General features: G+C 42.9%; 1 protein-coding gene across 1 annotated transcript; it reads right to left on the bottom strand.

Moving 5' to 3' along the window:
- Positions 1–16: 16 nt before the first annotated feature.
- On the bottom strand, positions 17–12,123 carry rtcb (RNA 2',3'-cyclic phosphate and 5'-OH ligase). Its single transcript, XM_079236443.1, has 12 exons — positions 11,997–12,123; positions 6,650–6,728; positions 5,000–5,067; positions 4,796–4,895; positions 3,969–4,125; positions 3,678–3,834; positions 3,394–3,553; positions 3,104–3,279; positions 2,532–2,720; positions 2,346–2,456; positions 848–967; positions 17–759 (listed from the first exon to the last, which is right to left on the bottom strand). The coding sequence occupies exons 1-12, from the start codon at positions 12,087–12,089 to the stop codon at positions 652–654; spliced, it is 1,518 nt and encodes a 505-aa protein (XP_079092569.1). The 5' UTR covers positions 12,090–12,123; the 3' UTR covers positions 17–651.
- Positions 12,124–12,854: the final 731 nt, after the last annotated feature.

Raw genomic sequence — 12,854 nt, 5'->3', positions numbered from 1 at the left:
AGATCATACGTTCATGTGTGCGTTAGCGGTTTATTAGTTTATGATAATACACAGAAAAGGAAGAAAAGAACCAAGTAGTGTTTTCATATCGTAACTATATTAATGAATGCATTTCATATATAACAGCTCTATATGTGTGAAGTTAAGTATTTATTATTATTTTAGTTCAGGATTTTCTAACGATCGCGTCAACTCGGCTAACACTAAAAATTCCCACTCCTTTCCAGGTCCCTGAACGGTCCTCGCTTCACTCCTAATGAGGCGGATGAATCATATTTCAGCCATAAGTACATTTTATTGTTGTGTTATCTTGGTGAAGGTTTCTCAGCAGATTGGTGGATTCCACACCGGTATGGTAATCCTGTGTAGCTTCATGCTGTAGATATGAAGTCATATTTTAAAAAAATTCAGCGTTCTCTCCCAAGTCACTCGAGTCATACTTATGGTTTCTGCTCATATTTACTGTGGAATAGTGTCATGAACATGAAACCGTGACCTGATTGTGCCGTTTCCTTGCGGCGTCTGGCAGATCGATGAAGAGGATGACGAAGAGCAGCGCCCCGTTAAGAAGGTTATTTAAAAAGCAAGATTATGAAGAAACGTGATCTTTATTGAGCATGAATCCATTCTCTGGAGCACGAACACAGCCGCTCAGCCCTTGATGACGGCGATGGGCCGCAGCTTGATGGCCTTCCTGCTGATGCCGGCGTCGTGACACGTGTTGACCACGTCCGTCACGTTCTTGTACGACTCCGGCGCCTGTGGACCCGAGAAGAGTCACGTGACTGAACGAAGGCGGGCCGTTCCAGAACCAGACAGATGTACACATTAAGGCGGCGCTCCTCACCTCCTCCATCACCAGCTTGGGGGACGCCACCCGGATGGCGATGCCCTGGTCCGCCAGCCGGTCCAGGACGTCCTGGAAGTCCAGGTTCCTGCGGGACTTCGCTCGGGACAGAGCGCGACCCTGAGAGGTCAATAAGTCAGGAATCATTTTTTATTTATTTATATATATATATAAAATTGAAAGGAAGGAAGTCTAGAAATTAAGTAAAAAAAGTAACAATTAACTATTTTTGTGAATGGAGTCTGAGAATCTAGTTAAAGCCCGTTATAAACATGATGTGTTATAAACACTGTGTTATAAACGTGTTGTGTTATAAACATGATGTGTTATAAGCAGGACGTTGTGTGTTATAAACGTGTTATAAACATGATGTGTTATAAGCAGGACGTTGTGTGTTATAAACGTGTTATAAACATGATGTGTTATAAACATGATGTGTTATAAGCAGGACGTTGTGTGTTATACGCAGGACGTGTGTGTTATAAACATTGTGTGTTATAAACGTGTTATAAACATGATGTGTTATAAGCAGGACGTTGTGTGTTATAAACGTGTTACACAACAGGACGTGTGTTATACGCAGGACGTGTGTTATAAACGTGTTATAAACATGATGTGTTATAAGTAGGACGTTGTGTGTTATAAGCAGGACGTTGTGTGTTATAAACGTGTTATAAACATGATGTGTTATAAGTAGGACGTTGTGTGTTATACGCAGGACGTGTGTTATACGCAGGACGTGTGTTATACGCAGGACGTTGTGTGTTATAAACGTGTTATACGCAGGACGTGTTATACGCAGGACGTTGTGTGTTATAAACGTGTTATAAACATGATGTGTTATACGCAGGACGTTGTGTGTTATAAACGTGTTATAAACATGATGTGTTATACGCAGGACGTTGTGTGTTATAAACGTGTTATAAACATGATGTGTTATAAGTAGGACGTTGTGTGTTATAAGCAGGACGTTGTGTGTTATAAACGTGTTATAAACATGATGTGTTATAAGTAGGACGTTGTGTGTTATACGCAGGACGTGTGTTATACGCAGGACGTGTGTTATACGCAGGACGTTGTGTGTTATAAACGTGTTATACGCAGGACGTGTTATACGCAGGACGTTGTGTGTTATAAACGTGTTATAAACATGATGTGTTATACGCAGGACGTTGTGTGTTATAAACGTGTTATAAACATGATGTGTTATACGCAGGACGTTGTGTGTTATAAACGTGTTATAAACATGATGTGTTATACGCAGGACGTTGTGTGTTATAAACGTGTTATAAACATGATGTGTTATACGCAGGACGTTGTGTGTTATAAACGTGTTATAAACATGATGTGTTATACGCAGGACGTTGTGTGTTATAAACGTGTTATAAACATGATGTGTTATACGCAGGACGTTGTGTGTTATAAACGTGTTATAAACATGATGTGTTATAAGCAGGACGTTGTGTGTTATAAGCAGGACGTTGTGTTTTCAACCCACCGCTCCGTGGCAGGTGGTGCCGAACGTCTCCGTCATGCCCTTCTCGGTGCCGGTGAGCACGTAGCTGCAGGTTCCCATCGTTCCTCCGATCAGCACCGGTTGGCCGGTGAGCTGAAACGACAAAGCGGCGCGTCGTCAAACGATCCCGCTTGCAGCGCGGAGGCCTCTCCGCCGCCGCCGGCTCACCTGGTAGTCCACGGGGATGAGCGGGTGGTGTGGAGGGAACGCCCGGGTGGAGCCTTTGCGGTGGAGCAGCAGCGTCTTCTGCTTCCCGTCCACCATGTGCTCCTCCACTTTGGCGATGTTGTGAGAAACGTCGTAGATGACGTGCATGTCGAGGTCGTCGGGCGTCGTGACGAACACTTTGGAAAAGGCCTGAAAATAATAATATATATTATATTATTCAGTGGTGGGCGTCAGGGCCTGTAAGCCTTCTCTGCTGGCTTAACAGAACCACTAAGTTATAGCTATTTTATAATTTAGTTGTTTTTCACAAATACACTACATGTATTATAATATTTTATTATATCGTTAACATCGTTCCGTCTGATTGTGGCTCGTTCTCTTGAGTGTGCGGTGGTTTAGTGCCGCAGTTTGTTGGATTGTTTTGTTATAACTAAATGAGATGGTTCTTGTTCATGTGAACTACATACATTGTTCATTAATGACGATTTATGTAAAACGATATCAGACGCACAGAAGGCCCAGGTAGAAAATGCAAGGCCCGCCACTGCTATACGTTTTATATGTTTGCTCACCTGTCTGGTGAGGAAGGTCATGGACGAGCGGTTGACCCAGGCGTAGTTCCCGGCAGCAGCCATCCCCTTCAGGTAGTCTTGTCCCTCCGGAGACGAGATGCGAGCGCAGGCCAGCTGGCGGTCGTTCACCGTGATGCGGTCCCTCTTCATCGCCTTCTCCATGGCGACCAGAGCGTCTGCCAACAGTCATCATTCATCACGCCGCCCGTTTCATTTACCTGACTTATCTGGTCAATACTGCAGTTCAAACTAATATTCTTATTCATTTACATATCATTCTTGTTTTCTACCTGTGGCCACCTGGTGTCCGAGCCCTCTGCTGCCGCTGTGGATCATCACACACACCTGACCTTTGTGGTCGATGCCCATCTTCTTGGCGGCGTAGTCGTTGTAGATCTCGTCCACCACCTGGATCTCAGCGTAGTGGTTCCCTGCTCCCAGAGTCCCCAGCTGCAACGCAACAGGTGAGTCACAGGAGAGTCAGTCACAGGGGAGTCAGTCACAGGAGAGTCAGTCACAGGAGAGTCAGTCACAGGTGAGCATGGAGACGGGGCCGCCGGGGCTGCTGGGATACCTGCGGCAGGCCTCTCTTCTTGGCCTTGGAGGAGACCTTGTTGGGGTCGGCCTGCAGCATCCTGCCGTACTCCTCACAGTGCTCCTTGTCCTCGGCCCAGGCGTACCCCTCTCTCAGGGACCAGTCCACCCCCATCTCCAGGGCCTCCTCCAGGTCCCTGAGGAGACGGGAGACGGGGGGCAGGTAGACGGGTGAGACGGGTAGACAGGTGAGACGTGGTAGATAGTAAACAGGTGAAACAGGTAGACAGTAAACAGGTGAGACAGGTAGACAAAGGCCGGGCCTCCTCACTTGGCCCCCATGGGGATGACCCCCTTGGAGCCGACGCCCACTGGGATGTGGTCGAACAGCGCCTGGGCCAGCTGCTCCTTCACCGGCTGCACGTCGCCCTCGTCCAGGTTGGTCCTCAGCAGCCGCACGCCGCAGTTAATGTCGAAGCCGACGCCCCCTTCAGGAACCACACCCCCTCATGTTAATGCTTCATAAAGATTCATAGCGCTCATAGCGCTTCATGTTAATGCTTCATAGAGCTTCATAAAGCTTCATGTTAATGCTTCATAGAGCTTCATAAAGCTTCATGTTAATGCTTCATAAAGCTTCATGTTAATGCTTCATAAAGCTTCATGTTAATGCTTCATAAAGCTTCATAGAGCGTCATGTTAATGCTTCATAAAGCTTCATGTTAATGCTTCATAAAGCTTCATGTTAATGCTTCATAAAGCTTCATGTTAATGCTTCATAGAGCGTCATGTTAATGCTTCATAAAGCTTCATGTTAATGCTTCATAGAGCTTCATGTTAATGCTTCATAGAGCTTCATGTTAATGCTTCATAGAGCTTCATGTTAATGCTTCATAGAGCTTCATAAAGCTTCATGTTAATGCTTCATAAAGCTTCATGTTAATGCTTCATAGAGCTTCATGTTAATGCTTCATAGAGCTTCATGTTAATGCTTCATAGAGCTTCATAAAGCTTCATGTTAATGCTTCATGTTAATGCTTCATAAAGCTTCATAGAGCTAAACTTTCCTTTATTTCAATAACATAATAATAATAATAATAATAATAATAATAATAATGTGAGTGCATGATAATAATAACCCGTGTGGTCAGACGGTACCTGGAGACACCACGGCGTTGGGGTCGCTCATGTCGAAGGCCGCCATGTTTCCGATGGCGAACCCATAACCGGAGTGCACGTCAGGGAGTCCGATGGAGCGCTGGGGGAGGAGTCAGGGTAGGGGGAGGAGTCAGGGCAGGGGGAGGAGTCAGGCCAGCGTCTCTCCACCAATCATGATCAACAGCATGCGGTCACGTGACTCACGTGTACGATCCCCGGCAGCGCCGCCACATTCCCGATCTGTTTCAGGGCGGGAAGGAATCCACCGAAACCTGAAGGACACAACCAGCTAATGAATGATAATAATAGGGCTGCAACTAACGATTATTTTAATAATCGATTAATCAGTTGATTATTTTTTAGATTAATCGATGAATCGGATAAGAAAATGTTTTTATCAAAAAAGCGTTAATTTCCAACCCTTTATTCAAAAACAGAAGTGACGGTGCAAAACATCTTCAGAAAGCACAAACAGTTTGCTCCTTGAACATCCCTGAGCTGTTAATTAAAACAACAAAATGGACTAACACTAAAAACATACACATGTATGCTTTACATCTGCCAAATGTGAGCCCTTTTTACTGTAATTGATCCCTCCAGAGGCTGCATTTACATACCCTGCTTTATCAATATGTATGAAATACTGGACAGAGGGAAGCTGTACTGCTCCATATAGAGCGTCCTCTTCCTTAAACGCTTTCATTCTGGGTCTCTTATGACCACGACGTCACGTTGTTGGCTAAGCCCAACGACGTGATTTGCTTCATTCTACTTTGAGTAAAAAAAAATAAAAAAAAACCTTTAGCCAGATCCTCCGGTGAGCCGGTTTAACGTTAACGAGTGACTGGTGAACTGAACCAGACCGGGGGGTGACGCCATGTTTCACCACGTTACGGTTTTTTACAAGCAAGACTGAACTGTAACGGAACATAACGTAACTTTAACGACAATACACAACCCAAACACGTTAGCTAACACGATAGCAAGCTGACTAGCTTCCATTAAAAACAAGTTTGAGGAACATGAAGACGCTGATTGGCCAAGACTCGACTTGTCAAAGATCTTCTATTTTTGAGAAGATCACGACCTCAGCTTTTCTCGTGTCTCACTCCAATCTCAGAAACGCTGGCCGGCCAGTTGCTCTGCTCCGCTCTTTTTTTTCTTCTCCGCGACTTATTGCCGGCGTAATAATCGCGCGACACAACGAATCGATAATGAAATTCGTTGCCAACACTTTTGATAATCGATTTTATCGATTCGTTGTTGCAGCCCTAGATAATAATATTATAGTAATACTACTAATACTAATAATATTATAGTAATACTACAACTAACTAGAAAAAAAAAATTGGAATGCGAAAAAAAATGAAATATTTAAAAAGATAGCTGAATATAAAAAATATGAAATCATAGCTGAAGTCTCTCTCTCTCTCTCTCTCTCTCACACACAATGGCAATGAACTTTTCATATGTCGGACTTTTCCAATTTTGAATTATTATGCTTTTAATGAAAAGTAAAATGAATGGGATCCAATGGAGGAAATCTTCAAATCCTCTTCAACTTCAAAAGCGTACAGGTACAGGTTCTGCATACGTTCAGCAACAGACACCTTTTAAACATTCAAATGTTGACAAAACCTTCAGCTATTATTCTATGATTTCATATTTATATTCAGCTAAATTCAGCTATCTTTTCAAATATTTAAGCTTTAAGCTTCAGCTTTTAGCATTCCAACGCATTTTCAGCAGGCAATGCAATTTGTAGTTATTATTATAATACTACTACTAATAATAATGATGATAATTATAATAATACTACTAATAATAATAATAATGAATAAATGAGCAGCTGACCTCCTCCTCTACAGGCGTTACGGAGCTCCTCGAATATCAGCTTCTCCAGGTTCTCGTTCACGTAGAAGTTTCCTTCAACCTGGAGGAACAACAACATCATGACGACGACGACAACAACATCATGACAACAACAACAACAACATGACGACGACAACAACAACATGACGACGACAACAACAACAACAACATGACAACAACAACATGACGACGACATGACGACAACAACAACATGACGACAACATGACGACAACAACATGACGACGACAACAACAACATGACGACGACATGACGACAACAACAACATGACGACGACAACATCATGACAACAACAACAACAACATGACGACGACAACAACAACATGACGACGACATGACGACAACAACAACATGACGACAACAACAACATGACGACGACAACAACATGACGACGACAACAACAACAACAACATGACAACGACAACAACAACATGACGACGACATGACGACAACAACAACATGACGACAACATGACGACAACAACATGACGACGACAACAAATACATCAACATGACGACAACAACAACAACATGACGACAACAACATCAACATGACGACGACAGCAACAACATGACGACGAAATGAAAACATGACGACATGACGACGACATGACGACAACAACAACACGACGACATGACGACAACAACAACATGACGACAACAACAACATGACGACGACAACAACAACATGACGACGACATGACGACAACAACAACATGACGACAACAACATGGCGACGACATGACGACAACAACAACATGACGACGACATGACGACAACAACAACAACATGACGACATGACGACAACAACGACAACAACAACGACAACAACAAATACATCAACATGACGACAACAAATACAACAACATGAAGACGGCAACAACATGACGACAACAACAACAACAACATGACGACAACAACAACATAACGACGACAACATCATGACGACAACAACAACAACATGACGACAACAACATGACGACAACAACAACAAGACGACGACAACAAATACATCAACATGACGACAACAAATACATCAACATGACGACAACAACAACATCATGACGACAACATGACGACAACAACAACATGACGACGACATGACGACAACAACAACATGACGACGACATGACGACAACAACAACATGACGACGACATGACGACAACGACAACATGACGACGACAACATGACGACAACAACAACAACATGACGACGACAACAAATACATCAACATGACGACAACAAATACAACAACATGACGACGACAACATGACGACGACGACGACATGACGACAACAACAACATGACGACGACAACAACATGACGACGACAACAACATGACGACGACAACAACATGACGACGACAACAACAACAACAACATGACAACGACAACAACAACATGACGACGACATGACGACAACAACAACATGACGACAACATGACGACAACAACATGACGACGACAACAAATACATCAACATGACGACAACAACAACAACATGACGACAACAACATCAACATGACGACGACAGCAACAACATGACGACGAAATGAAAACAACAACATGACGACATGACGACAACAACAACATGACGACGACATGACGACAACAACAACACGACGACATGACGACAACAACAACATGACGACAACAACAACATGACGACGACAACAACAACATGACGACGACATGACGACAACAACAACATGACGACAACAACATGGCGACGACATGACGACAACAACAACATGACGACGACATGACGACAACAACAACAACATGACGACATGACGACAACAACGACAACAACAACGACAACAACAAATACATCAACATGACGACAACAAATACAACAACATGAAGACGGCAACAACATGACGACAACAACAACAACAACATGACGACAACAACAACATAACGACGACAACATCATGACGACAACAACAACAACATGACGACAACAACATGACGACAACAACAACAAGACGACGACAACAAATACATCAACATGACGACAACAAATACATCAACATGACGACAACAACAACATCATGACGACAACATGACGACAACAACAACATGACGACGACATGACGACAACAACAACATGACGACGACATGACGACAACAACAACATGACGACGACATGACGACAACGACAACATGACGACGACAACATGACAACAACAACAACATGACGACGACAACAAATACATCAACATGACGACAACAAATACAACAACATGACGACGACAACATGACGACGACAACATCATGACGACGACATGACGACAACAACAACATGACGACAACAACAACATGACAACAACATGACGACGACATGACGACAACAACAACATGACGACGACAACAACATGACGACGACAACAAATACATCAACATGACGACAACAACAACATGACGACAACAACAACATCATGACGACGACAACATCATGACGACAACAACAACAACATCATGACGACAACAACACCATCATGACGACAACAACAACAACATGACGACAACAACATCATGACGACAACAACAACAACATGACGACAACAACATCATGACGACAACAACAACAACATGACGACAACAACAACATGACGACAACAACAACATCATGACGACAACAACAACAACATGACGACAACAACAACAACATGACGACAACAACATCATGACGACAACAACAACATCATGACGACAACAACAACATCATGACGATAACAAGTCATTTTATGATCAATATGCCAAGAAGCAAACATGCAGAGATAAAATAATGACATGTTTTATACATTAATGCAATGTGAGCAGTAACAACATGACGACAACAACATGACGACAACAACATCATGACGACGACATGACGACAACAACAACATGACGACAACAACAACATGACGACATGACGACGACAACAACATGACGACGACAACAACATGACGACGACAACAACATGACGACAACAACAACATGACGACGACATAACGACAACAACAACATGACGACAACAACAACATGACGACAACGAAATGACGACAACAACAACATGACGACGACATGACGACAACATGACGACAACAACATGACGACGTGACGACAACAACAACATGACGACGACATGACAACAACAACAATATGATGACAACAACAACATGACGACGACAACAAATACATCAACATGACGACAACAAATACAACAACATGACGACGACGACAAAATGACGACGACAACAAATACATCAACATGACGACAACAAATACAACAACATGACGACGACAACAACAACATGACGACGACAACAACAACATGACGACGACGACAACATGACGACGACAACAACAACATGACGACAACAACAACATGACAACGACAACAACATGACGACAACAACAACATGACGACAACAACAACATGACGACAACAACAACATGACGACAACAACAACATGACGACGACATGACGACAACAACAACATGACGACGACAACAACATGACGACAACAACAACATGACGACGACATGACGACAACAACAACATGACGACGGCAACAACATGACGACGACAACAAATACATCAACATGACGACAACAAATACAACAACAACATCATGACGACGACAACAACATCATGACGACGACATGACGACGACAACAACATGACGACGACAACAACTACATCAACATGACGACAACAACAACATGACGACGACAACAACAACATGACGACAACAACAACAACATGACGACGACATGACAACAACAACAACATGACGACGACATGACGACAACAACAACATGACGACAGCAACAACATGACGACAACAACAACATAACGACGACAACATCATGACGACAACAACAACAACATGACGACAACAACAACAACAAGACGACGACAACAAATACATCAACATGACGACAACAAATACATCAACATGACGACAACAACAACATTATGACGACAACATGACGACAACAACAACATGACGACGACATGACGACAACAACAACATGACGACGACATGACGACAACAACAACATGACGACGACATGACGACAACGACAACATGACGACGACAACAACAACAACATGACGACGACAACAAATACATCAACATGACGACAACAAATACAACAACATGACGACGACAACATGACGACGACAACATCATGACGACGACATGACGACAACAACAACATGACGACATGACGACAACAACAACATGACAACAACATGACGACGACATGACGACAACAACAACATGACGACGACAACAACATGACGACGACAAATACATCAACATGACGACAACAACAACATGACGACAACAACAACATCATGACGACGACAACATCATGACGACAACAACAACAACATCATGACGACAACATCATGACGACAACAACACCATCATGACGACAACAACAACAACATGACGACAACAACATCATGACGACAACAACAACATGACGACAACAACAACATGACGACAACAACAACAACATGACGACAACAACAACATCATGACGACGACAACATCATGACGACAACAACAACAACATCATGACGACAACATCATGACGACAACAACACCATCATGACGACAACAACAACAACATGACGACAACAACATCATGACGACAACAACAACATCATGACGACAACAACAACAACATGACGACAACAACAACAACATGACGACAACAACAACATCATGACAACAACAACAACAACAACATGACGACAACAACATCATGACAACAACAACAACATCATGACGACAACAACAACATCATGACGATAACAAGTCATTTTATGATCAATATGCCAAGAAGCAAACATGCAGAGATAAAATAATGACATGTTTTATACATTAATGCAATGTGAGCAGTAATAACTCTCAGTGGGAGTGTGCTTCATTAATCTGATTATTGTGTGTCATTAATAATTGTTGTGATATTATTCGCAGTTCAATGAGCTGATTAATATCTGAAGTTATATGAGCAGGTAAGTTCACCACACAGCATAACTTATGCATATTGTTTTATATGTGAAGATAACATTAACGTTTTGTCTCAAGTGCAATAATCACATTGATGGATCCTCATCAAAACAGTTTGAATCTATTAATAACTCAAACAGATCCATGACGCGCTGCTGACTGCTATTAGAATAACTGATATTTAAGCTTCAGTTGGCCATTGCAGCTGCGCCAGCAGGTGTGCACTTTGGTTTTCGGCTGATTGCGGCGTTAACGTTGAAGTGTCCAGCACGTGCTCGCTGGCTGCTCGCCTCACCTGCATGTTGGGCACGAAGCCCTTTTTGATCCTCCAGCAGTTGCCGCTGATCTTCTCCAGGTACTGCAGCTCGTCGTTGTAGCTGCGGGCCATCGTTCCACCACAGGAGCTGCGCTGCTGCTTCAATGCTGCGTTCACCGGTTCTTCCGCGAGTCACGGAAGTGAGTACGGAAGCCCACACGCGCTTTCACAGAAGAACGCGGTTTTAAATGGGCGTGACGCATTAAAAAAAAACAAATAAACCAAATATAACTATATTGTGATTTAAGAAACCTTTAATAATAAATGTGATGGACTTGTTTAATAGTTGGTGTTAAAATATGACATTGTGTTCGTGGGCAAGAGTGTAAGCTACTAAATATGCTGATCGCTTGCCGTAGTTGTAGTCAAAGAAGTTTCGCTTGTCAAATTCATCAAGTGGAGCCGGACGTTATGCGACTGACCTTCAAAACAAAAGCATGAACTCTTAAATTCATTTTTTAAGTCGTCACATTTAACACCAGTAGAATGTATTGTCTCATTGTTCATCACATAATTACACATGGTTCTCTGAACAACGTTCATTTGCCATAAATGTATTATTTATACACTGTTGCTTTATGACACATTTCCAACAAGGATTGTATTTTGAAAGGAATTTCCCTTCGAGAACCGGAAGCTGCCCGGTCATCAGTTGGCCGCCGCTGATGTCTCGTTGCTCGTTCTTCCGTTTACAGACGCGACTTGTGAGAGAAATGTGATAAACGAGCTGGATTTAAACGCTTTAACTCGTCATGTAAGTGTTTGTTTTCGCTGCGACGGCTTTACCCCACAGAACGGTTAAAGTTAAAGTGAGCTAGCTACCTGGCTAACGGACGT

Source organism: Taurulus bubalis (assembly GCF_910589615.1).
Source record: "Taurulus bubalis genome assembly, chromosome: 20".
NCBI classification, from domain to species: domain Eukaryota; kingdom Metazoa; phylum Chordata; class Actinopteri; order Perciformes; family Cottidae; genus Taurulus; species Taurulus bubalis.
Note: the sequence above shows the minus strand (reverse complement) of the source record. Positions and strands in the feature narration are given on the sequence as shown.

Coding starts and splice junctions, on each gene's coding strand:
- rtcb (XM_079236443.1), bottom strand. CDS start 12,089: ATGGCCCGCAGCTACAACGACGAGCTGCAGTACCTGGAGAAGATCAGC. Junction 3,835..3,968: donor GTCATCCCCATGGGGGCCAA/GTGAGGAGGCCC, acceptor CCGTCTCCTCAG/GGACCTGGAGGAGGCCCTGG. Junction 3,280..3,393: donor CGGACACCAGGTGGCCACAG/GTAGAAAACAAG, acceptor GACTGTTGGCAG/ACGCTCTGGTCGCCATGGAG.